The 25755-nt window shown below is 59.3% G+C and overlaps 1 protein-coding gene across 1 annotated transcript in view; it reads left to right on the top strand.

The window, feature by feature from the left end:
• CACNA1F (calcium voltage-gated channel subunit alpha1 F) overlaps window positions 1-22021 on the top strand; it is a 77269-nt gene extending 55248 nt beyond the window's left edge. Inside the window, exons 26-51 of the mRNA XM_064737849.1 lie at window positions 792-898; window positions 2108-2195; window positions 4177-4283; window positions 4459-4512; window positions 5135-5189; window positions 5550-5641; window positions 5729-5930; window positions 8076-8234; window positions 8313-8423; window positions 8507-8590; window positions 9298-9426; window positions 9509-9574; window positions 10726-10817; window positions 13236-13395; window positions 13488-13615; window positions 13701-13797; window positions 15137-15239; window positions 15323-15424; window positions 16175-16305; window positions 16389-16499; window positions 17052-17170; window positions 17250-17393; window positions 18331-18473; window positions 19389-19501; window positions 19589-19828; window positions 21550-22021. Coding sequence (XP_064593919.1) covers window positions 792-898; window positions 2108-2195; window positions 4177-4283; window positions 4459-4512; window positions 5135-5189; window positions 5550-5641; window positions 5729-5930; window positions 8076-8234; window positions 8313-8423; window positions 8507-8590; window positions 9298-9426; window positions 9509-9574; window positions 10726-10817; window positions 13236-13395; window positions 13488-13615; window positions 13701-13797; window positions 15137-15239; window positions 15323-15424; window positions 16175-16305; window positions 16389-16499; window positions 17052-17170; window positions 17250-17393; window positions 18331-18473; window positions 19389-19501; window positions 19589-19828; window positions 21550-21795 — 3183 coding nt within the window. The 3' untranslated portion in view covers window positions 21796-22021. The remainder of the gene's footprint in view (window positions 1-791; window positions 899-2107; window positions 2196-4176; window positions 4284-4458; window positions 4513-5134; window positions 5190-5549; window positions 5642-5728; window positions 5931-8075; window positions 8235-8312; window positions 8424-8506; window positions 8591-9297; window positions 9427-9508; window positions 9575-10725; window positions 10818-13235; window positions 13396-13487; window positions 13616-13700; window positions 13798-15136; window positions 15240-15322; window positions 15425-16174; window positions 16306-16388; window positions 16500-17051; window positions 17171-17249; window positions 17394-18330; window positions 18474-19388; window positions 19502-19588; window positions 19829-21549) is intronic.
• The last annotated feature ends 3734 nt before the right edge of the window (window positions 22022-25755 follow it).

Here is a 25755-nt window from a genome sequence, read left to right as displayed (position 1 = left end):
GGGGTCCCACAGATGATGGTGTTGGGGTGCCAGATGATTTGGTTCCAGATGGTTTGGGGTGCCACAGTGACGGTGTTTGGTTTTGGTCCTAACAGATACGTGTCGGGGGTTCCAGGATGATTTGGTGCCCAGAGATTGGGTGAATTCCCATATTTTGGTCCCCACAGATACGGTGTTCGGGGTGCCCAGGATGATTTTTGGGGTTCCCAGGATGGTTTTTGGGGTTCCCAGGATGATTTTTGGGGTTCCCAAGATGATTTTGGGGTGCCCAGGATGATTTTTGGGGTTCCCAGGATGGTTTTGGGGTGAATTCCCATGATTTTGGGGTGCCCCACAGATGACGGTGTTCGGGGGGTTCCCAGGATGATTTTTGGGGTTCCCAGGATGGTTTTTGGGGTGCCCCACAGATGATGGTGTTCGGGGGGTTCCCAGGATGGTTTTTGGGGTTCCCAGGATGGTTTTGGGGTGGGTTTTTGGGGTGCCCAGGATGATTTCGGGGTCCCCCACAGATGACGGTGTTCGGGGGTTCCCAGGATGATTTTTGGGGTTCCCAGGATGGTTTTGGGGTGGGTTTTTGGGTTCCCAGGGTGATTTTGGGTCCCCAGGATGGTTTTGGGTTCCCAGATGATTTTTGGGGTTCCCAGGATGTTTTGGGTGAATTCCATGATTTTGGGTGCCCACAGATGACGGTGTTCGGGGGTCCAGGATGGTTTTTGGGGTTCCCAGGATGATTTTTGGGGTTCCCAGGATGATTTTGGGGTGAGTTCCCATGGTTTTGGGGTCCCCCACAGATGACGGTGTTCGGCGGGTTCCTGCACAAGGGCTCCTTCCTGCGGAACTGGTTCAACCTCCTGGACGTGCTGGTGGTCGGCGTGTCCCTCATCTCCTTCGGCATGCAGTGAGCAACTGGGCAAACTGGGAGCACTGGGAGAGCCAATGGGGGCAACTGGGAGCACTGGGAGGGGCCAGGCTCAGCACTGGGAGCACTGGGAGGACAGAACCACTGGGAGCATGCTGGGAGGCACTGCTGGGAGCAACTGGGAGCTGCTGGGCAACTGGAGCACTGTGTGTTACGGTGTGTACTGGGAGCAACTGGTGTGTTACTGGTGTGTTACTGGGAGCACTGGTGTGTTACTGGGAGCACTGGTGTGTGTGTTACTGGTGCCTTACTGGTGTGTTACTGGTGTGTTAGTGGTGTGTTACTGGGAGCACTGGTGTGTTACTGGTGCCTTACTGGGAGCACTGGTGTGTTACTGGGAGCACTGGTGTGTTACTGGTGTGTTACTGGGAGCACTGTGAGCCCTTACTGGGAGGACTGGGGTGTTACTGGTGTTCCTAGGAGCACTGGGGGGGTTACTGGTGCCTTACTGGGAGCACTGGTGCCTTACTGGGAGCACTGGTGTGTTACTGGTGTGTTACTGGTGCCTTACTGGTGTGTTACTGGGAGCACTGGTGTGTTACTGGTGTGTTCCTGGGAGCACTGTGAGCCCTTACTGGGAGCACTGGGAGTACTGGTGCCTTACTGGGAGCACTGGTGTTACTGGTGTGTTCCTGGGAGCACTGTGAGCCCTTACTGGTGCCTTACTGGGAGCACTGGTGCCTTACTGGGAGCACTGGTGTTACTGGTGTGTTCCTGGGAGCACTGTGAGCCCTTACTGGTGCCTTACTGGGAGCACTGGTGTGTTACTGGTGTGTTACTGGGAGCACTGGTGCCTTACTGGGAGCACTGGTGTGTTACTGGTGTGTTACTGGTGTGTTACTGGGAGCACTGTGAGCCCTTACTGGGAGCACTGGTGCCTTACTGGGAGCACTGGTGTTACTGGTGTGTTCCTGGGAGCACTGTGAGCCCATACTGGTGCCTTACTGGGAGCACTGGTGTGTTACTGGGAGCACTGGTGTGTTACTGGTGTGTTACTGGTGTGTTCCTGGGAGCACTGTGAGCCCTTACTGGTGCCTTACTGGGAGCACTGGTGTGTTATGTGTGTTACTGGTGTGTTCCTGGGAGCACTGGAGCCCTTACTGGTGCCTTACTGGGAGCACTGGTTGTGGTTATTGGGAGCACTGTGTGTCACTGGTGCCTTACTGGGAGCACTGGTTTCCCCGGCAGCTCCAGCGCCATCTCGGTGGTGAAGATCCTGCGGGTGCTGCGCGTGCTGCGGCCCCTGAGAGCCATCAACAGGGCCAAGGGGCTCAAGGTGGGAACTGGGGCAACTGGGAGGGACTGGGAACAAACTGGGGCAACTGGGAACAACGGGGAACTGGGAGGGACTGGAACAAACTGGGCAACTGGGAACAAACTGGGGAACTGGAGGACTGGGAACAAACTGGGGAACTGGAACAACTGGGGAACTGGAAGGACTGGATGCTGGAACAAACAGGAAGGACTGGGAGCACTAGGATGGACTGGGAGCACTGCGGCCCCTGAGAGCCATCAACCAGGCCAAGGGGCTCAAGGTAGGAATTGAGAGGGACTGGGATGGACTGGGATGGACTGGGGGGAACTGGGAGTGGCACTGGGATAGACTGGGATGGATTGGGAAGCACTGGGAGGGACTGGGACTGTCCCTCTCCCCCTGCCCTTGTGTCCCTGTCCCTGTCCCTGTCCCTGTCCCTGTCCCCAGCACGTGGTGCAGTGTGTGTTCGTGCCATGTCTGGTGACAGTGCCTGTTCCTGTCCCCATGCCCTGGTGACACTGCTGTCCCTGTCCATGCCCTGGTGACCCTGTCCTGTCCATGCCCTGGTGACCTGTCCTGTCCCCATGCCCGGTGGTGCAGTGCGTGTTTGTGCTGTGTTTTGACAGGAACAGTGCCTGTTCCTGTCCCATGCCCTGGTGACACTGCTGTCCCTGTCCATGCCCGGTGACCTGTCCGTCCATGCCCTGGTGACCCTGTCCCTGTCCCCATGCCCTGGTGACCCTGTCCCTGTCCCTGTCCCTGTCCCTGGTGACACTGTCCCTCGTGACCCTGTCCCCGTTGTGTCCCCAGCACGTGGTGCACTGCGTGTTCGTGGCCATGCCCCGGTGACTCTGACCCTGTCCCTGTCCATGCCCTGGTGACCCTGTCCCTGTCCCCAGCATGTGGTGCAGTGCGTGTTCGTGGCCATGCCCTGCTGACCCTGTCCCTGTCCTTGTCCTTGTCCCCAGCATGTGGTGCAGTGCGTGTTTGTGGCCATGCCCTGGTGACATTGCTGTCCCTGTCCCCATGCCCTGGTGACCCTGTCCCTGTCCCCAGCATGTGGTGCAGTGCGTGTTTGTGGCCATGCCCTGGTGACATTGCTGTCCCTGTCCCCATGCCCTGGTGACACTGCTGTCCCTGTCCATGCCCTGGTGACCCTGTCCCTGTCCCCATGCCCTGGTGACACTGCTGTCCCCGTTGTGTCCCCAGCACGTGGTGCAGTGCGTGTTCGTGGCCATGCCCTGGTGACCCTGTCCCTGTCCGTCTGTCCCCATGCCCTGGTGACCTGTCCTGTCCATGCCCCTGGTGACATTCCTGTCCCTGTCCATGCCCTGGTGACCCTGTCCCTGTCCCCATGCCCTGGTGACCCTGTCCCTGTCCCTGTTCCTGTCCCCAGCACGTGGTGCAGGGTGTGTTCGTGGCCATGCCCTGGTGACCCTGTCCCTGTCCATGCCCTGGTGACATTGCTGTCCCTGTCCCCATGCCCTGGTGACCCTGTCCCGTTGTCCCCAGCTGTGCTCCCCATGCCCTGGTGACCCTGTCCCTGTCCATGCCCTGGTGACCTGTCTGTCCCTGTCCCATGCCCTGGTGACACTGCTGTCCCCGTTGTGTCCCCAGCACGTGGTGCAGTGCATGTTCGTGGCCATGCCCTGGTGACCCCTGTCCGCCTGTCCATGCCCTGGTGACGTCCCCCTGTACCTGCTGTGTTGTGTCCCCAGCACGTGGTGCAGTGGTGTTCGTGGCCATGCCCTGGTGACCCTGACCCCCCATTGTGTCCAGCCTGGTGAGACATCTGTGCCTGTCCCTGTCCCCATGCCCTGGTGACACTAGCTGTCCCGTTGTGTCCCCAGCACGTGGTGCAGTGCGTGTTCGTGGCCATGCCCTGGTGACCCTGTCCCCTGTCCATGCCTGGTGCATTGCTGGTCCCTGTGCCATGCTCCTCTGGTGACCCTGTCCCTGTCCCCATGCCCTGGTGACCCTGCTGTCCCCGTTGTGTCCCCAGCACGTGGTGCAGTGCGTGTTCGTGGCCATCCGCACCATCGGTAACATCATGATCGTCACCACGCTGCTGCAGTTCATGTTCGCCTGCATCGGGGTGCAGCTCTTCAATGAGGTCCCACCCCTGGGGTCCCCAAACCCCATTGAGGGGTAGGGTCCCAACCCATTGAGGGGTCTCCAAACAATCCCAACCTGAGGGGTCCCCCCATACCCCATTGAGGGGTCTCCAAACCCCTCTGAGGGGTCCCCAAACCCCCAGGGGCTGAGGGACCCCCTGATCCCCCCAGGGCAAGTTCTACAGCTGCACCGACGAGGCCAAGCACACGCCGGGAGAGTGCAAGTGAGCGCCACCCCAAAACTGACCCTGCACCCCAAAAACGACCCCACACCCCAAAATTGACCCCGTACCCCAAAAATGACCCCACACCCCAAACTGAGCCCACACCCCAAAAAGACCCCGCACCCCAAAAATGACCCTGCACCCCAAAAACAACCCCGCACCCCAAAAACGACCCTGCACCCCAAACTGAGCCCACACCTCAAAAACGACCCCACACCCCAAAAACCACCCCAAACCCCAAAATATCGCACCCAACACCACCCCAAAAAACACCCCATGCCCCAAAAATGACCCTGCACCCCAAACTGAGCCCTGCACCCCAAAAACCACGTCACTGTCCCCATGTCCCCACCCCAGGGGACATTCCTGGTGTACAAGGACGGGGACGTGTCCCACCCCTCAGTGGTGGCAGTGTCCCATCCCACACATGTCCTTGGTGTACCCAGCAGGGGATTGTCCCACCCCTCAGTGGTGGCAGTGTCCCCATGTCCCCACCCCAGGGGGACATTCCTGGTGTACAAGGACGGGGACATGTCCCACCCCTCGTGGTGGCAGTGTCCACCCAGTCCTTGTCCCACAGGGGTTGTCCCACCCTCATGCATGTCCCTTGTCCCCACCCCAGGGGGACATTCCTGGTGTACAAGGACGGGGACGTGTCCCACCCCTCGGTGGTGGCAGTGTCCCCATGTCCCCAATCCAGGGGGACATTCCTGGTGTACAAGGACGGGGACGTGTCCCACCCCTCAGTGGTGGCAGTGTCCCCATGTCCCCAATCCAGGGGGACATTCCTGGTGTACAAGGACGGGGACGTGTCCCATCCCTCGGTGGTGGCAGTGTCCCCATGTCCCCAATGCAGGGGGACATTCCTGGTGTACAAGGACGGGGACGTGTCCCACCCTCAGTGGTGGCATGTCCCCATGCCCCATGCAGGGGGACATTCCTGGTGTACAAGGACGGGGACGTGTCCCCTCAGTGGTGATGCCCATGCCCATCAGGGAATTCCTGTGTACAAGGAGGGACGTTCCACCCCGTCCGAGCGCCTCTGGCTCAACAGCGACTTCAACTTCGACAACGTCCTGGCGGGGATGATGGCGCTGTTCACCGTGTCCACCTTCGAGGGGTGGCCCGCGTGAGTCCCCGGGGCTGGGCGGGCACGGGGACACTGCCACCCCCTTGGGGACACCCCCAGCACCGTGTGTCCCCCCCCCGTGCCCAGGCTGCTGTACAAGGCCATCGACGCCAACGCCGAGAACCAGGGGCCCATCTACAACTACCGGGTGGAGATCTCCATCTTCTTCATCGTCTACATCATCGTCATCGCCTTCTTCATGATGAACATCTTCGTGGGCTTCGTCATCATCACCTTCCGCGCGCAGGGCGAGAGCGAGTACCGCAACTGCGAGCTGGACAAGAACCAGGTCTGGGGACAGGCTGGCCGTGGTCCTGTGGTGTCCCCATGGCCCTGTGGTGTCCCCTTGTCCCCATGGCTCTGTGGTGTCCCCATGGCCCTGTGGTGTCCCCTTGGCTCTGTGGTGTCCCCTTGTCCTCATGGCCCTGTGGTGTCCCCATGGCCCTGTGGTGTCCCCTTGTCCCCATGGCTCTGCGGTGTCCCCATGGCCCTGTGGTGTCCCCTTGTCCCCATGGCCCTGTGGTGTCCCCTTGGCTCTGTGGTGTCCCCTTGTCCTCATGGCCCTGTGGTGTCCCCATGGCTCTGTGGTGTCCCCATGGCCCTGTGGTGTCCCCTTGGCTCTGTGGTGTCCCCTTGTCCTCATGGCCCTGCTGTGTCCCCATGGCTCTGTGGTGTCCCCATGGCTCTGTGGTGTCCCCTTATCTCCATGGCCCTGTGTGTCCCCATGGCCTTGTGGTGTCCCCTTGTCTCTGTGATGTCCTCTTGTCTCCATGCCCCTGCCTTGTCCCCTTGGCTCTGCAATGTCCCCATGGCCCTGTGCTGTCCCCATGGCTCTGTGATGTCCCCATGATCCTGTGGTGACCCCATGGCTCTGCAGTGTCCCCTTGGCCCTTTGGTGTCCCCTTATCTCCATGGCCCTGTGATGTCCCCATGACTGTGCTGTCCCCATGGGCCTGCACTGTCCCCTTGGCTCTGTGATGTCCCCATGGCCCTGTGGTGTCCCCTTGGCTCTGTGATGTCCCCATGGACCTGCCGTGTCCCCATGGCTCTGTGGTGTCCCCATGGCCCTGCTGTGTTCCCTTGGCTCTGCAGTGTCCCCTTGTCCCCATGGCCCTGTGTGTCCCCATGGCCTTGTGGTGTCCCCTTGTCTCTGTGATGTCCTCTTGTCTCCATGCCCCTGCCTTGTCCCCTTGGCTCTGCAATGTCCCCATGGCCCTGCTGTGTCCCCATGCCCCTGCAGTGTCCCCTTGTCCCCATGGCCCTGCTGTGTTCCCATGCCCCTGCAGTGTCCTCTTGTCCCCATGTCCCTGGGGTGTCCCCATGGCCCTGCAGAGTCCCATGTCCCCATGCCATCTCCATGTTCCCACATGTGCATGGGCAGTGGGGTGGACATGTCCCCATGCTGTCCCCATGTCCCCACAGCAGCAGTGTGTGGAGTGGCAGTGAGGTGGCCATGTCCCCACCCTGTCCCCACCCTGTCCCCACACTGTCCCCACACTGTCCCCCTGTTCCCACAGCAGCAGTGTGTGGGATGGCTGTGGGGTGGCCGTGTCCTCACACTGTCCCACACTGTCCCCACGTTGTCCCCCAGCGGCAGTGCATGGGATGGCAGTGGGGTGGCCATGTCCCCACCCTCTCCCCACCCTGTCCCCACGTTGTCCCCACCCTGTCCCTCACTGTCCCCACGTTGTCCCCTCAGCGCCAGTGTGTGGAGTACGCTCTAAAGGCGCTGCCGCTGCGCCGCTACATCCCCAAGAACCGCACCCAGTACCGCGTGTGGGCCATGGTCGTGGGGTGGCCGTGTCCCCTCACTGTCCCCACCCTGTCCCACACTGTCCCCACCCTGTCCCCTCACTGTCCCTCACTGTCCCCATGTTGTCCCCTCAGCGCCAGTGTGTGGAGTACGCTCTAAAGGCGCTGCTGCTGCGCTGCTACATCCCCAAGAACCGCACCCAGTACCGTGTGTGGGCCATGGTCATGGGGTGGCCGTGTCCCCTCACTGTCCCCACACTGTCCCCTCACTGTCCCCACCCTGTCCCCTCACTGTCCCCACACTGTCCCCCCAGCGCCAGTGCGTGGAGTACGCTCTGAAGGCGCAGCCCCTGCGCCGCTACATCCCCAAGAACCGCACCCAGTACCGCGTGTGGGCCATGGTCATGGGGTGGCCGTGTCCCCTCACTGTCCCCGCGTTGTCCCCTCACTGTCCCCACACTGTCCCCTCACTGTCCCCATGTTGTCCCCCCAGCGCCAGTGTGTGGAGTACGCTCTGAAGGCGCAGCCACTGCGCTGCTACATCCCCAAGAACCGCACCCAGTACCGCGTGTGGGCCATGGTCATGGGGTGGCCGTGTCCCCTCACTGTCCCCACCCTGTCCCTCACTGTCCCCACCCTGTCCCCTCACTGTCCCCTCACTGTCCCCATGTTGTCCCCTCAGCGCCAGTGTGTGGAGTACGCTCTGAAGGCGCAGCCCCTGCGCCGCTACATCCCCAAGAACCGCACCCAGTACCGTGTGTGGGCCATGGTCAACTCCACGGCCTTCGAGTACATCATGTTCGTCCTCATCCTCCTCAACACCATCGCCCTGGCCGTGCAGGTGAGGGGGGGACACACCTGGGGGACACAGGGGGGACATGGAGGGGACAGTGCCAGACCCCCGTGTGTCCCCTCACAGCACTACGAGCAGTCCAAGCCCTTCAACTACGTGATGGACCTGCTCAACATGGTGTTCACGGGGCTCTTCACCGTGGAGATGGTGCTCAAGATCATCGCCTTCAAACCGCGGGTACGGCACAAGGGGGGTGACAAGGGGGTGACACAAGGGAGGGTGACACAATGGCGTCCTCACCACCTGCCACCCCACCCCAGCATTACTTCTGCGACGCCTGGAACACCTTTGATGCCCTCATCGTGGTGGGCAGCGTGGTGGACATCGCCGTCACCGAGGTCAACGTGAGTTGCTCTCCTTGTCCCTCCTGGTTCAGGGTGGGTTGGTGTTTTGGGGTGGGTCTGGATGTCTGGGTCTCCTCCTGGTCGATGTCCTCATGTCTGTCTGTCTGTCTCAATCATCTCTGTCATTTCCATCTCCATAATTTCCATTATCTCCATAATTTCCATCTTGATCATCTCCATAATTTTCATTTCAATCATCTCTATCATCTCCATCTCCATCATCTCCATCTCCATCATCTCCATCTCCATTATCTCCATCATCTCCGCTCCATCATCTCCATCTCCGTCATCTCCATCTCCGTCATCTCCGCTCCATCATCTCCACTCCATCATCTCCATCATCTCCATCATCTCCATAATTTCCACTCCATCATCTCCATCATTTCCACTCCATCATTCCCATCATCTCCATCTCCATCACCTCCATCTCCACTCCATCATCTCCATCGTTTCCATCTCCATCGTCTCCATCACCTCCATGATTTCCATCTCCATCACCTTCATAATTTCAATCTCCATCATCTCCATAATTTCCATCATCTCCATTTCCATCATCTCCACCATCTCCATCACCTCCATGGTCCCACCTGCCTCTCACAGAACGGGGGCCACGTTGGTGAGGTACAAGGACCTGTCCCCACCTGGGGGCTCTTTTGGGGGGTCTGCTCAGGTATTTTTGGGGTTCCCCTGACCCCCTGTCCCCGCAGAGCTCCGAGGACTCCTCCCGCATCTCCATCACCTTCTTCCGCCTCTTCCGCGTCATGCGCCTGGTCAAGCTGCTCTCCAAGGGCGAGGGCATCCGCACCCTGCTCTGGACCTTCGTCAAATCCTTCCAGGTGGGGCGGGGGGCACCTGCGGGGGGACACAGGTGAGGGGGGACACGGAGGGGACACCCCCTGACCCCCGCTCCGTCCCCAGGCCCTGCCCTACGTCGCGCTGCTCATCGCCATGATCTTCTTCATCTATGCTGTCATTGGGATGCAGGTGAGGGAGCTGGGGCAGGTGAGGGGTCGTGAGGGGTCCTGGGGCAGATGGGGGCTCTGGGGGCAGGTGAGGGGTGTGGGACAGGTGAGGGGTCTGGGGGGTGTGAGGGGATCTGGGGCAGGTGAGGGGTCCTGGGGCAGGTGAGGGGTCTGGGGCAGGTGAGGGGTCTGGGGGGTGTGAGGGGGTCTGAGGCAGGTGAGGGGTCTGGGGCAGGTGAGGGGGCAGGGGCAGGTGAGGGGGCTCTGCAGGCAGGTGAAGGGTCTGGGGGCAGGTGAGGGGTGTGGGGGCAGATGAGGAGGCTCTGAGGGCAGGTGAGGGGTCTGGGGGCAGGTGAAGGGTCTGGGGGCAGGTGAGGGGTCTGGGGGCAGGTGAGGGGTGTGAGACAGGTGAGGGGTCTGGGGCAGGTGAGGGGTCTGGGGGATGTGAGGGGATTTGGGGCAGGTGAGGGGTCCTGGGGCAGGTGAGGGGTTGTGAGGGGTCCTGGGGCAGATGGGGGCTCTGAGGGCAGGTGAGGGGGTAGGTGAGGGGTGTGGGACAGGTGAGGGGGTCTGGGGCAGGTGAGGGGTGTGAGACAGGTGAGGGGTCTGGGGCAGGTGAGGGGTCTGGGGGATGTGAGGGGATCTGGGGCAGGTGAGGGGTCCTGGGGCAGGTGAGGGGTATGGGGGCAGGTGAGGGGCTCTGGGGGCAGGTGAGGGGTCTGGGGCAGGTGAGGGGTCTGGGGGCAGGTGAGGGGTCTGGGGACAGGTGAGGGGTGTGAAGGCAGATGAAGAGGCTCTGAGGGCAGGTGAGGGGTCTGGGGGCAGGTGAAGGACCTGGGGCAGGTGAGGGGGTTTAGGGGCAGATGAGGGGTCTGGGGCAGGTGAGAGGGCAGGTGAGGGGCTCTGGGGCAGGTGAGGGACCTGGGGCAGGTGAGAGGGCAGGTGAGAGGTCTGGGGCAGGTGAGGGACCTGGGGCAGATGAGGGGGTGTGGGGCAGGTGAAGGGACCTGGGGCAGGTGAGAGGGCAGGTGGGAGGTCTGGGGCAGGTGAGGGGTCTAGGGGCAGGTGAGGGGCTGTGGGGACAGGTGAGGGATTTGGAGGGGCTCTGGGGGGCAGGTGAGGGGTGTGGGGAGGGGTCTCCTGTGAGCCCCCAGCCCCCTGTGTCCCCCCCAGACCTTCGGGAAGGTGGCACTGCAGGACGGGACCCAGATCAACCGCAACAACAACTTCCAGACCTTCCCCCAGGCCGTGCTGCTGCTCTTCAGGTGGGGAGGGGGCTCTGAGGGGTCTGGGGGCTTCAAGGCGGGTCCTGGGGGGGTTCTGGGGGGTGTTTGGGGGAGCCTGAGGGATTCTGGGGGGGTTCTAGAGGGGGTCTGGGGCACCTGGGGTCTCTGGGCTTTTCGTGGGACTTTGGAGCTTCCTCTCAGTGAATCATGGAGGGGAGTTACAGGTGTGTCACAGGTGTGTCCTGTGAGAATACAGGTGTGTCACAGGGGTACAGGTGTGTCCCCTGAGAGTGCAGGTGTGTCCTGTGAGAGTACAGATGTCCTGTGGGAGGGTACAGGTGTGTCCCATGAGGGTACAGGTGTGTCACAGGTGTACAGGTATGTCCTGTGGGAGGGTGCAGGTCTGTCATGGTGGTACATGGGGGTACAGGTGTGTCACAGGGGTACAGGTGTGCTATGGGGGTACAGGTGTGTCACAGGTGTACAGGTGTGTCCTGTGAGAGTGCAGGTGTGTCACAGGGATACAGATGTCCCGTGGGAGGGTACAGGTGTGTCCCATGGGAAGGTACAGGTGTGTCCTGTGAGGGTACAGGTGTGTCACAGGTGTACAGGTGTGTCCTGTGAGAGTACAGGTGCGTCACACGTTTACAGATGTCCTGTGGGAGGGTACAGGTGTGTCACAGGGGTACAGGTGTGTCCTGTGGGAGGGTACAGGTGTGTCCCAGTTGTACAGGTGTGTACCTGGCATTCAGGTGTGCCACGGGGGAGGCCTGGCAGGAGATCATGCTGGCCAGCCTGCCGGGCAAGGCACAGGTGTGTCACAGGGGTACAGATGTCCCGTGGCAGGGTACAGGTGTGTCACAGGGGTACAGGTGTGTCCTGTGAGAATACAGGTGTGTCCCATGGGAGGGTACAGGTGTGTACCTGGCGTTCAGGTGTGCCACGGGGGAGGCCTGGCAGGAGATCATGCTGGCCAGCCTGCCGGGCAAGGCACAGGTGTGTCACAGGGGTACAGATGTCCTGTGGGAGGGTACAGGTGTGTCCCATTGGGGTACAGGTGTGTCCTGTGAGAGTGCAGGTGTGTCACAGGTGTACAGGTGTGTCACAGGGGTACAGGTGTGTCCTGTGGGAGGGTGCAGGTCTGTCATGGTGGTACATGGGGGTACAGGCGTGTCACAGGGGTACAGGTGTGCCATGGGGGTACAGGTGTGTCACAGGTGTACAGGTGTGTCCCCTGAGAGTGCAGGTGTGTCCTGTGAGAGTACAGATGTCCTGTGGGAGGGTACAGTTGTGTCACAGGGGTACAGGTGTGTCCTGTGGGAGGGTACAGGTGTGTCCCAGTTGTACAGGTGTGTACCTGGCATTCAGGTGTGCCACGGGGGAGGCCTGGCAGGAGATCATGCTGGCCAGCCTGCCGGGCAAGGCACAGGTGTGTCCCATGAGGGCACAGGTGTCCCCCAGGGGTACAGGTGTGTCCCAGGGGTACAGGTGTCCCCTAGTGGTACAGGTGTGTCACAGGGGTACAGGTGTGTCCTGTGGGAGGGTACAGGTGTGTACAGGTGTGTACCTGGCGTTCAGGTGTGCCACGGGGGAGGCCTGGCAGGAGATCATGCTGGCCAGCCTGCCAGGCAAGGTACAGGTGTGTCCCAGGGGTACAGGTGTGTCCCATGGGAGGGTACAGGTGTGTACCTGGCGTTCAGGTGTGCCACGGGGGAGGCCTGGCAGGAGATCATGCTGGCCAGCCTGCCGGGCAAGGTACAGGTGTGTCCCATGAGGGCACAGGTGTCCCCCAGGGGTACAGGTGTGTCCCAGGAGTACAGGTGTCCCCCAGGGGTACAGGTGTGTCCCAGGGGTACAGGTGTGCCCCAGGTGTACAGGTGTGTACCTGGCGTTCAGGTGTGCCACGGGGGAGGCCTGGCAGGAGATCATGCTGGCCAGCCTGCCGGGCAAGGCACAGGTGTGTCCCAGGGTACAGGTGTGTCCCATGGGAGGGTACAGGTGTGTACCTGGCGTTCAGGTGTGCCACGGGGGAGGCCTGGCAGGAGATCATGCTGGCCAGCCTGCCGGGCAAGGTACAGGTGTGTCCCATGAGGGCACAGGTGTCCCCCAGGGGTACAGGTGTGTCCCAGGGGTACAGGTGTGTCCCATGGGAGGGTACAGGTGTGTACCTGGCGTTCAGGTGTGCCACGGGGGAGGCCTGGCAGGAGATCATGCTGGCCAGCCTGCCAGGCAAGGCACAGGTGTGTCACAGGGGTACAGATGTCCCGTGGCAGGGTACAGGTGTGCCCCAGGTGTACAGGTGTGTACCTGGCGTTCAGGTGTGCCATGGGAGAGGCCTGGCAGGAGATCATGCTGGCCAGCCTGCCGGGCAAGGCACAGGTGTGTCACAGGGGTACAGATGTCCCGTGGCAGGGTACAGGTGTGCCCCAGGTGTACAGGTGTGTACCTGGCGTTCAGGTGTGCCACGGGGGAGGCCTGGCAGGAGATCATGCTGGCCAGCCTGCCGGGCAAGCGCTGCGACCCCGAGTCGGACGCGGGCCCGGGCGAGGAGTTCACCTGCGGCAGCAACTTCGCCATCGCCTACTTCATCAGCTTCTTCATGCTCTGCGCCTTCCTGGTGAGCCACGGGGCCCTGCCCCACTGCCCCACACCCCTCACACCCCCAGGACCCCTGTGAGCATCCTGACTTCCCCCCGGACCCCTCCCCAGATCATCAACCTGTTCGTGGCCGTCATCATGGACAACTTCGATTACCTGACCCGCGACTGGTCCATCCTGGGCCCGCACCACCTGGATGAGTTCAAGCGCGTGTGGTCCGAGTACGACCCCGCAGCCAAGTGTGTGACTGTCCCCTTGTCCCCAGCTGGGCGGGGCCAGGTGTGCTGGTCACCTGTGACCTCCTGTGTCCCCTCCCCTGCCCAGGGGTCGCATCAAGCACCTGGACGTGGTGACGCTGCTGCGGCGGATCCAGCCCCCGCTGGGATTTGGGAAGCTCTGCCCGCACCGCGTGGCCTGCAAGGTTTGGGTGTTGTCAGTTCCTCCTTTTTCTTTTAATTACGGACTTGCAGCATTTCTAGAAGTGCATATTCAAATAAATTAACATTAGGACACATTCATATATTTCATTCAGAACCCATTTGTCTTTTCCCCGAATCACGTCAGGATCACCAATCTTTAGTAATTGTCTCATCTGCAACTCTATAGGGGATAAGATTACATTCTGTACCACCTTCATTTACCCATACTGTATCCCCCTACAATTCCCCCTTTTTCTTTTAATTTTTCTTTTTAATTTTAAAAATTTTAAAAATTTCTTTTTAATTTTCTTTAATTTTCTTTTAATTACAGACTTGCAGCATTTCTAGAAGTGCATATTCAAATAAATTAACATTAGGACACATTCATATATTTCAATCAGAACCAAGAGTTATACAGATGTTCAGACAACATATTACAGTACAAATATATATCTATATTTGTGAGTGTTGGTTCAGTTTTGCAGCTTTTCTCAGTTTACAAAGTACTTATCTTCAAAATCTTTTATACTCATATTTAACAAACACTAATAGCTGCAATTGATATATTTTACCAATAGTTTAGTATTCAAGTCCTTTTCCCCGAATCCACGGGGTCATCCCGAATCCATGAGGTCATAGAGTTTAGTCCCAAATCCACGGGGTCATATAATTAAATCCTTTTTCCCGAATCCACGGGGTCATATAGTCCTTTTTCCTGGATCACATCAGGGTCACCATTTGTCTTTTCCCCGAATCATGTCGGGGTCACCATTTGTCTTCTCCTTGAATCACATCTGGGTCACCATGTGTTGTCTTTTGCCCAAATCACATCGGGGGTCACCATTTGTCTTTTCCCCCAAATCACATCGGGGGTCACCATTTTTGGTTTTTCCCCAAATCACATCGGGGATCACCATTTGTGGTTTTCCCCCGAATCACATCGGGGTCACCATTTGTCTTTTCCCTGAATCACGTCGGGGTCACCATTGGTTGCCTTTTTTCCCCGAATCACATCAGGGTCACCATTTGTCTTTCCCCCAAATCACATCGGGGGTCACCATTTTTGGTTTTTCCCCAAATCACATCAGGGATCACCATTTGTGGTTTTCCCCCAAATCACGTCGGGGTCACCATTTGTTCTCTTTTCCCCAAATCATGTTGAGGTCACCAATCTTTAGTAATTGGTTCAGCTGCAACTCTTTAGGGGATAAGATTACATTCTACACCACCTTTATTTACCCACAGTGTACCCCCTTACATTTTGGGGTGTTCCTGGGGGAATTTGGGGTGTTCCTGGTGGGGACCAACCCCAGATTTACCCCTCTCTTGTCCCCTGCCCAGCGCCTGGTGGCCATGAACATGCCCCTCAATTCAGATGGCACCGTCACCTTCAACGCGACGCTCTTCGCCCTGGTCCGCACCTCCCTCAAGATCAAGACGGAAGGTGAGGGCGCCAGGAGGGGACAGGGGGACAGCAGGGGGTGACAAGGTGACAATCACGGCTGTGTGTCCCTTCTGTCCCTGTAGGGAACCTGGATGTGGCCAACAAGGAGCTCCGGGCTGTGGTGAAGAAGATCTGGAAGAGGACAAAGCCGAAGCTGCTGGACGAGGTCATCCCCCCGCCCGAGGGTGTGTGAGGGTCTGGGGGGGGGTCTGGGGAGATCTGGGGGGATCTGGAGGGGTCTGGGAGGGTTGGGGGGGTCTGGGGGAGTTTTGGGGGGGTCTAGAGGGGTCTGGGGGGTTTGGGGTGGTTCTGGGGGAGCTGGGGTTCTGGGAAATACTGAGGGGTTCTGGGGGAGTCTGGAGGGCTCTGGGGGGTCTGGAGGGGTTTGGGGGGGTCTGAAGGGGTCTGGGGGGTTCTGGGCGAGTCTGAGGGATACTGGGGGGTCTGGGGGGGGTTATGGGAAGGCCTGCACTGTTCTGGGAGGTTCTGGGGGATTCTGGGGGATCTGAGGCGGGGTTATGGGGAGGCCTGGGGAGTTTTGGGGGGATCTGGAAGATTCTAGGGGGTTCTGGGGCGATCTGGAGGAGTCTGGAGGGGTCTGGGAGGTTCTGGGGGGATCCAGAGGGGTCTGGGGGGCTCTGGGTGGGTCTGAGGGATACTGGGGGAATATGGGGGGGTTCTGGGGGGTTTTAGAGGGGTCTGGGGGAATCTGGAGGGGTCTGGGGGGTTTGTGGGGGAACCTGAGGGGTTCTGGGGGCTCTGGGGGGTTCTGGGGGCTCTTGGGGGTTCAGGAGGAATCTGGAGGGGTCTGGGGGGATCTGGAGGGGTCCGGGTTGTTCTGGGGGTGTCTGGGGGGTCTGGGTGTGTCTGGTGGTCCTGGGGTGTCCCAGAGCCCCCTGGCTGTCCCCTGACCCCCCCCTGTGTGTGTCCCCCAGAGGAGGAGGTCACAGTGGGCAAGTTCTACGCCACCTTCCTGATCCAGGACTATTTCCGCAAGTTCCGGCGGCGGAAGGAGCGCGGGATGCTGGGCGCCAGCGCCGGCCCCAGCAACGAGTGCGCGCTGCAGGTGTGACACCGCCCCCAGGTGGGGCTGGGGGGGTCACCAGGTGCCACCAGGTGCCAGCAGGTGACCCCGCGGTGTCCCCGCAGGCCGGGCTGCAGACGCTGCAGGCACTGGGCCCTGAGATGCGCCGGGCACTGAGCGACCTGGAGGGGGACGAGGGCGGGGACGCGCCCGCGGAGGAGCCGCTCACCTACGCAGTGAGCCACGCCCACACCTGTCACATGGCCACGCCCATGGCCACGCCTTTCCATTAGTCACGCCTACAAACAGCATCTTTCCATTGGCCATGCCCACTGACCACACCTTTCCATTGGCCACGCCCACAAACACTTTTTCATTGGCCACGCACACTCACCACACCTTTCTCTTGGCCACGCCCACCCAGCACACCTTTCCCTTGGCCACGCCCACTGAAAGCAGCTTTCTCCTTGCCACACCCACTGGCTACACCTTCCCCTTGGCCACACCCACCAGGTACACCTTTCCCTTGGCGACGCCCATCCACCACAGCTGTCACATGGCCACACCCACCCAGCACACCTTTCCCTTGGCCACGCCCACTGACCACACCTTTCTCCTGGCCACACCCACCGGCCAAGCCCACCGAGCTCACCTGTCCCACCCTGGCCATACCCCCACAGGCCACACCCACCCCAAATCCACTCCAAATGACCACACCTGTCCCATGGCCACGCCCCCAAGCCACACCTGACCCAGGCCACGCCCACCGACCCCGCCTCTCTCCACAGGCCCCCGAGACGCTCTACGGCTCCGGGCCCGGCTCCCCCCTGCTCTCAGAGCCGCCCCCCGCCCCCAGCCCCGCGCCCACCGAACGCGAGGAGCCCGCGTCCCCCTCCCATGGCGGCAGGTACGGGGGGCTGGGGCACACCCTGACGTGGGGAGGGGTCTCCGGGATGGGCCGGGGGTGCTCACGGCCCTGTGCGCAGGCGGCGCTCCGACGGGGGGGACCGGGAGGAGGAGGCGCCCCCGGCCGAGGATGCGGAGGAGCCGGGAGGGGACACGGGGGACGTGAGCCACGACGAGGAGCTGGAGAGCGCGGCACCGGCCCGGCGCCGCTGGGTGGGAGACAGGTACTGCGACCCCCCCCCGGGGGCAGAAACCCCCTCTGGAGGGGTCTCTGTAACTGGGGAGGGGGCACTGGAGAGTTTGGCACCGCTGGGTGGGAGACAGGTACTGCGACCCCCCCCCCGGGGGCAGAAACCCCCTCTGGAGGGGTCTCTGTAACTGGGGAGGGGGTCCTGTCAGCCCTGAGGCTGTCTCTGTGCTGGGATCCCCGGCTTATAACTGGGGAGGGGGCACTGGAGATGGGTGTCTCTGTAATTGGGGAGGGGGTCCCGTCAGCCCTGTCCCCGTGCCAGCTGCTGGGACCCCTGAAAGGAGAGGGGGGGTCCCTGCAGCTGGGGAGGGGGTCCTGTCAGCCCTGAGGGTGTCCCCGTGCTGGGACCCCCAAAAGGAGAGGGGGGGTCTCTGTAAATGGGGAGGGGGTCCTGTCATCCCTGAGGGTCTCCCCGTGCCGGGACCCCCGGCTTGTAACTGGGGAGGGGGCACTGGAGAGCTCGGCACCACTGGGTTGAGGACAGGTACCACGACCCCACCCGGGGACAGAAACCTCCTCTGGAGGGATCCCTGTAAATGGGGAGGGGGATCCTGTCAGCCCTGTCCTTGTGCCGGGACCCCCGAAAGGAGAGGGGGGGGTCTCTGTGATTGGGGAGGGGGTCCCGTCAGCCCTGAGGGTGTCCCCATGCCGGGACCCCCGAAAGGAGAGGGGGGGTCTCTGTAATTGGGGAGGGGGTCCTGTCAGCCCTGAGGGTGTCCCTGTGCCGGGACCCCCGAAAGGAGAGGGGGAGTCCCTGAAGCTGGGGAGGGGGTCCTGTCAGCCCTGAGCGTGTCCCCGGGTCGGGACCCCCGGCCTGTAACTGGGCAGGGGGCACTGGAGGCACCTGTCACCCCCTGACCCCATGGGATGCCCCCAGCCCCGACTGACCTCTCCTTGTTCCCCCCATCCAGGGCTCCGGGACCCCCGCGCTGGGCGGCTGAGCTGCCCCGGGGGGGGTCGCTGCCGCTGCCCCCCCGGCACTTCGCGCTCGGCAGCGGCGCTCGAGAGGGGCAACAACTGAAACGGCGGCGGCTGCTGCCCCCCACCCCCGCGGGTACGGCAAAGGAGGGGCCGGGGGCTCCGGTGGGACCCTCCGGGATCCGGGACGGTTCCCCGGTAGCCCCCGAGGGTCCCTGGGGCTGACGGAGGGAGGAAATGGCCTCGATGGGGAGGGCGGTGTCCTGCAGGGGCCCAGGGAGGGTCGCTGATGGGTGGGGGTGACCCCTCCCCGTGCCCGCGGGTGGATCTGAGGGTTCCTAAGGCCGGTGGTGACTCTGCCCGGTGCCCTCCGGTAGCCCTGAGGGTCCCTGGCTGGGCTGGGTGACCCTGCCCAGTGCCCAGAGGGTCCCTGGCTGAGGGAAATGACCCTGCCCGGTGTCCCCTGGTATTCCAGAGGGTTCCTGGCCAGGGTGAGCTGACCCTCCCCGGTATCTCAGAGGTTCCCTGGCTGAGAGAAATGACCCTGCCCGGTGTCCCCCGGTTTCCCAGAGGGTCCCTGACCAGGGTGGGTGACCCTGCCCAATTTCCCGGAGGGTCTCTGGCTGAGGGGGTGTCTCTGCCTAGTATCCCAGAGGGTTCCTGGCCAGGGAAAAGACCCTGCCCGGTGCCCCCTGGTATTCCAGAGGGTTCCTGGCCAGGGTGAGCTGACCCTCCCCGCTATCCCCGAGGGTCCCTAGCCGGGGCCTGACCCTGCCCGGTGCCCCCCGGTAGCCCAGAGGGTCCCTGGCTGAGGGAAGTGACCCTGCCCGGTGCCAGAGGTCCTGCTGAGGGAAGTGACCCTGCCCGGTGCCCAGAGGGTCCCTGGTCTGGGTGGGTGACCCTGCCCAGTTTCCTGGAGGGTCCCTGGCCAGGCTGGGTGCCCTGCACGGTACCCTGGAGGGTCCCTGGCTGGGGGAAATGACCCTGCCCGGTGTCCCCCGGTTTCCCGGAGGGTCCCTGGCCAGAAGCTGACCTCCCCCGCTCCCCCCAGGCCGGAAACCCTCCTTCACCATCCAGTGCCTGCGCCGCCAGGGCAGCTGCGAGGACGAGCCCATCCCGGGCACCTACAACCCCTCGGGCCCGCCCGGCCCCGCGCGCCCGCAGGTACCGCTGGATGCGGGACAGACAGACACACGGGAGAGGGGAGGGGACACCGTGACATTGTCACTGACCCCCTCCTGCCGCCCCCAGGGCTACGGCAGCTCCGAGACCTGGCGGCTGGGGGGCTCCTCGCAGGCCTGGGCGGCGCCGGCCCGCGGGCACGTTCTGTACGCGCCGCTGATCCTGGTGGAGGGGGCGCCGCCGGGGCCGGGGGCGGGCGGCAGCCTGCCCCCCCTGAACCGCTGGTACCCCCCCGCGCCGCTCCGGCTGCGACCCTGCGGCCCACACGAGGCCCTGGCACGGGGATCGGCCGATAGCCTGGTGGAGGCTGTGAGTGCGGGACACGGGGGACAGGGGGGGACATGGGGGGACATGGAGTGACAGCCACAGCCTGGGGGAGGCTGTGAGTGGGGGACACCGGGACAGGGGGGACATGGGGGAGTGAGGGCATGGAGTGACAGCCACAGCCTGGGGCAGGCTGTGAGTGGGGGACATGGGGGACATGGAGTGACAGCCACAGCCTGGGGGAGGCTGTGAGTGGGGGGACACCGGGGACAGAGGGGGACATGGGGTGACAGCCACAGCCTGGGGGAGGCTGTGAGTGGGGGACACGGGGACAGAGGGGGACATGGGGATGAGTGACAGCCACAGCCTGGGGGAGGCAGTGAGTGAGGACATGGGGGACATGAGGGGACACGGGAGGACATGGGGCACATAGAGTGACAGCCACAGCCTGGGGGATGGCAATGAGTGGGGGACATGGGGGGCACCATGGAGTGACATGGCTCGGCCGATAGCCTGGTGGAGGCTGTGACTGGGGGACATGGGGACATGGGGGACATGGGGGACATCGGGGGACATGGGGGGATATGGAGTGACAGCCACAGCCTGGTGGAGGCTGTGAGTGGGGGGGACATGGGCGGGACATGAGGTGACAGCCACAGCCTGGTGGAGGCTGTGAGTGGGGGGACACCGGGGACAGGGGGGGACATGGGAGTGACAGCCAGCAGCCTGGGGGAGGCTGTGAGTGGGGGGACATGGGGAGACATGGGGGTGACATGGGGTGACAGCCACAGCCTGGGGGAGGCTGTGAGTGGGGGGACATGGGGGACAGGGGGGGACATGGGGTGACAGGGGTCAGCTGGCAGCCTGGAGGAAGCTGTGAGTGCGGGACACAGGGGACATGGGGGGACATGGGGTGACAGCCACAGCCTGGGGGAGGCAATGAGTGGGGGACACGGGGGACAGGGGGGGACATGGGGGGACAGCCACAGCCTGGTGGAGGCTGTGAGTGCGGGACACGGGGGACATGGGGGGACATGGGGTGACAGCCACAGCCTGGTGGAGGCTGTGAGTGGGGGGACATGGGGGGGACATGGAGTGACAGCCACAGCCTGGGGCAGGCTGTGAGTGCGGGACACGGGGGACATGGGGGGACATGGGGGGAACGTGAGGGGGTCATGGAGTGACAGCCACAGCCTGGGGGAGGCTGTGAGTGGGGGACACGGGGGACATGGGGGGACATGGGGGAACATGGAGGAACATGGGGTGACATGGCTCAGATGGCAGCCTGGGGGAGGCAATGAGTGGGGGACATGGGGGAACACGAGAGGGACACGGGAGGACATGGGGGACACCTAGAGTGACAGCAATCTGGGGGGAGGCTGTGAGTGGGGGACACGGGACAGCGGGGGACATGGGGGCACATAGAGTGACAGTCACAGCCTGGAGGAGGCAATGAGTGGGGGGACATGAGGGGCATCTAGAGTGACATGGCTCGGCCGATAGCCGGGTGGAGGCTGTGACTGGGGGACATGGGGGACATGGGGGGACATGGGGTGACAGCCACAGCCTGGGGGAGGCAGTGAGTGGTGGACACGGGGGGACATGGGGTGCACATGGAGTGACATGGCTCGGCTGGCGGCCTGGGGGAAGCCATTAGTGAGGGGACATAGGGTGACATTATTCAGCCAACAGCCTGCTGGAGGCAGTTGGGGACACGGAGGACACAGGCACACCCCAAACGCCTCCCCCTCACCCCCTTAACCCAGGTGCTGATCTCGGAGGGACTGGGGCTCTTCGCCCGCGACCCCAAGTTCGTGGCGGTGGCCAAGCGGGAGATCGCAGACGCGTGCGACATGACCATGGACGAGATGGAGAGCGCGGCCGCCGACCTGCTGACCCGGCGCCGCGGCCCGCCCGCGCCCACGCCCGCCGTCTACAGCGACGAGGAACCGCTGCGGCCGCCGGCCGAGGAGGAGCTGGCCGATGAGATGGGCTGGGCCGGCGGGGTTTAGGACCCGGTACCGGGGGTTTAGAGTCCCCCGGCACCGCGGGGCTGGGCGGGCTGGTTCTAGAACCCGGGGCCGTGAGGGCGGCTCTCGAACCCGGGGCCCGCCATGATGGCTCTAGAACCCGGGGCCGTGAGGGCGGCTCTCGAACCCGGGGCCCGCCATGATGGCTCTAGAACCCGGGGCCGTGAGGGCGGCTCTAGAACCCGGCACCGATGTGGGGGCAATGTTACCTCAGGAAATAAAGGGATTTTTATCAAAAAGGTTTGGATTTTTTTTTCTCACACAAGGTGGGGGGTGGGGTTGCTTCAGGGATGGGTTTTATTCCTGAAAAAAGGGGGGGTTTTCCCTCAGGAAAAGGGATATTTGCCTCAGGGATGGGGTTTTTCCCTCAGGAAAAAGGGTCCCCTCAGGGATGGGTTTTTTCCTGAAAAAAATGGGGTTTTTCCCTCAGGAAAAGGGGTATTTGCCTCAGGAATGGGGTTTTTTTGCTCAGGAAAAAGGGTATTTGCTTCAGGGATGGGTTTTTTCCTGAAAAAAATGGGGTTTTTCCCTCAGGAAAAGGGGTATTTGCTTCAGGGATGGGTTTTTTCCTGAAAAAAGTGGGGGTTTCTCTCAGGAAAAGGGGTGTTTGCCTCAGGGATGGGTTTTTTCCTGAAAAATGTGGGGGGTTTTCCCTCAGAAAAAGGGGTATTTGCCTCAAAAACCCGGACCCATGAGGGTGGCTCTAGAAGCCGGCACAGATATGGGGGCAATGTTACCTCAGGAAATAAAGGGATTTTTTATCAAAAAGCTTTTGATTTGTTTTTTTTTCTCACACAAGGGGGGTTTTCCTCAGGAAAAGGGGTATTTGCCTCAAAAAAAGGAAGTTTTTACTCAAAACCAAGAAGTGTGTTTTCCTTCAGAATAACCAAACCGTGTTTTCCTACGGGAAAGGGAGGGTTCCTCAAAAAATAAAAAGGGATTTACCTTAAAAAAAAAAAAGAAATGTTTTTGTTTGGAACAGAGATATGCATTGCGGGGTGGGGGGGAGTATAATCAGAAAATTAATTTTCCTCAGGAAAAGGAGTATTTACCTCAAAAAGTTTTTTTCTCAAAAAACCTACTCAAAACCACACATATCTCCAAATCAACTACTTTTTCCTCAAAAAAGACGTTTTTGCTCAAAAAAAAGGAGTGATTTTGCCTCAGTTTAGAAATATGAGGGAGTTACATTTAAAAATTATAAAGGAGGGGTTTGTCTCAGAAAAAAAAAAAAAAAAAAGACGAGGTTTTTCCTCTAGAAAAAGTTTATTTGCCTTAAATTTGCTGCTCAGAGGAGGATTTTCCTCAGGAAAAGGGATGTTTACCTCAAAAAAATTAAAGTTTTTACCCAATAAAGAGGGTTTCCCAGAAAAGAAATCATGTTTCCCTAAAAAAAAAAAAAAATCCCTCAAAGAAAGGAAAAATTTTTAAAGGGTGGAAAAAGGATTTTCTTAAAATATGGTTTTTTTCACTGGAAAAGGTATATTCACATCAGGGATGAGTGAAATATCCTCAAAATGAGGTTTTTATTTCAGGAAAAGGGACATTTCTTAAGAGAAAATGATGTTTCTTCTCAAAAAGGAAGTTTTCACTCAAAAAAGGAATTTTTTTCCCCTCAAAAAAATTAGGAGTTTTATCTCAGGAAAAGAGACATTAACCTCCTGGGGACGGTGAATCGTTCTCAAAAATGAATATTCCCTCTTGAAAAGAAATAATTACCTCAAAAAATCCTTTTTAAAAAGTTTTGCCTAAAAAAGAAGTTGTTATTGCAAGAAAAGAAAGTGTCTTCCCCTCAAAAAAGGAGTTTTGCCTCAGGGAAAAACGAGATTTACACCCAAAAAGGAGGGACTGCCAAAAAGAGGGAAAAAGGAAAAAAAAAAAAAAAAAAAGAGGATTTTACATCAGGAAAAAGGATCAGGAAAAGAGGATTTTACATCAGGATTGTCACCTCAGAAAAGGTAAATTTTACATTACAAAGGAGGTGTTTGTTTCCCTGATGAAAGAGGAATTTTCACCTCACAAATGGGGATTTGACTTCAGGAAAGATTTTACCTCAAAAAGCAGGATTTTAGCTCCAAAAAAGCAGAATTTACCTCAAATAAAAGAGTTCTACTGCAAACAGAGGAATATTAACACAGAGGGGTATTTTTCCTGAGAGAGTGGAGTTTTAAATCAGAATTTTTTTTTTTTTTTTTATCTGAGAAAAAGTGAATTTTACCTCACAAGTGGGATCTTACCTGAGAAAAGGGGGATTTTACCTCAGGAAAGGTAAATTTTACCTCAGAGACAAAGGTTTATCAGAAAAAAGGTGAATGTTTTACTTCAGAAAGAGTAAAATTTACCTCCATGAAACAGGGTTTAACTGCAAGAAAGAGCATTTTTCACCTCAAGGAAGGGAATTTTACCTCACAAAAGGGGTTTCTACCCAAGGAAAGGTAAATGTTGCCTCACAAAAGAGGGTTTTACCTCAGGAAATAACATTTCACACCCCACAAAGGGGGATTTTACCTCAGGGAAGGGGTGGTCTACATCACAAAAGTGGATTTTCCGTCAGGAAAAGTAAATTTTACCTCACAGAAGAGGGTTTTACCTTAGGAAAAAGCATTTCTCCCCTCAGGAAGGGGGGACTTTACCTCAAAAAAGGGAAACTTCACCTCAAAAATTGGAAAATTTACCTCAGAAAATGGAAACTTTACCTCACTGAGGAGGGTTTTACCTCATGAAAGTGTCCTTCCTTTCAGGATGGATTTTACTTCATGAAGGGGGTTTTTAACCTCAGGAAATGTGAATTTTACCTCATAAATGAGTGGTTTACCTCAAGAAAAGGACATGTTTTACCTCACAGAAGGCAGTTTTATCACAGAAAAGAACTTTTCACCTCGGGGCGGCAGATTTTGCCTCAGAAATGTAAAATTTACCTCACTAAAAGAGGGTTTACCTTGCGAAAAAACATTGTTCTCTTTATGAAATGAGCATTTTACCTCAGAAAGGTAAATGTTACCTCACAGAATTGAGGCACATCTCATAAAACATGTCACATTTTGGAATAGCGAAATTTTACCTCCAGAAAAGGGGTGTTTTACCCTCAGAAAAGTGGATTTTTACCTCAGAAAGGTAAATTTTACTGCACAGAATTGGGATTTTTACCTCAGAAAGGTAAATTTCACCTCACAGAATTGGGTTTTATCTCATAAAACATGTCACATCTTGGAACAGGGAAATTTTACCTCCGGAAAGGGGGTGTTTTACCCTCAGAAAAGTGGGGTTTTACCTCAGAAAGGTAAATTTTACCTCACAGAATTGGGTTTTATCTCATAAAACATGTCACATCTTGGAACAGGGAAGTTTTACCTCCGCAAAGGGGGTGTTTTATGAAAGGGGGGAAGGCTTTACCCTCAGACAAGTGGGTTTTTACCTCAGGAGAGGTGAATTTTACCTCACGAAAGTGCATTTTACGCCTCGGGTGGGGGTTTTTCCCTCAGGACCAGGCCTCGCTCCGGGGCTCCCAGGGGAGGTTCCCGCGCCCCGCCCCTCCCGTGTTGGCCCCGCCCCCTCCAGTGAGGCCCCGCCCCTCGCGCGCTCCCATTGGTGGAGCCGGCGGCCAAATCCCAACCCCCGAAAATCTTGAACCCCACAAAAATCGAACCCCAAAAATCCTGAACCCCCAAAATCCCTGAACCCCCCAAAACCCCAACCCCTCCCCAAATCCTGACCCCCCCAAACCACCCCCCAATAACCTCTGAGTCTTTTTTTAACCTCCAAAGTTTAATAATAATAAAAAAAATCATAATACAATAAAATAACCCCCCGCCCCCCCCCCCCCCGCCCCAAAGAGCCTTGTTAGTGTCGGGGGGGGGAGGGGCAGGGGGGGCCCCCAAATCCGCTCCCCCCCCCCCCCCCCCCCCCCAATCCTATAAAAAACCCGGTGCGGGGGGGGGGGGA

The sequence above is a fragment of the Zonotrichia leucophrys genome, unplaced genomic scaffold, assembly GCF_028769735.1.
Source record: "Zonotrichia leucophrys gambelii isolate GWCS_2022_RI unplaced genomic scaffold, RI_Zleu_2.0 Scaffold_116_142020, whole genome shotgun sequence".
In the NCBI taxonomy this organism is placed as follows: domain Eukaryota; kingdom Metazoa; phylum Chordata; class Aves; order Passeriformes; family Passerellidae; genus Zonotrichia; species Zonotrichia leucophrys.
This window is presented reverse-complemented; position numbering and strand designations above follow the sequence as displayed.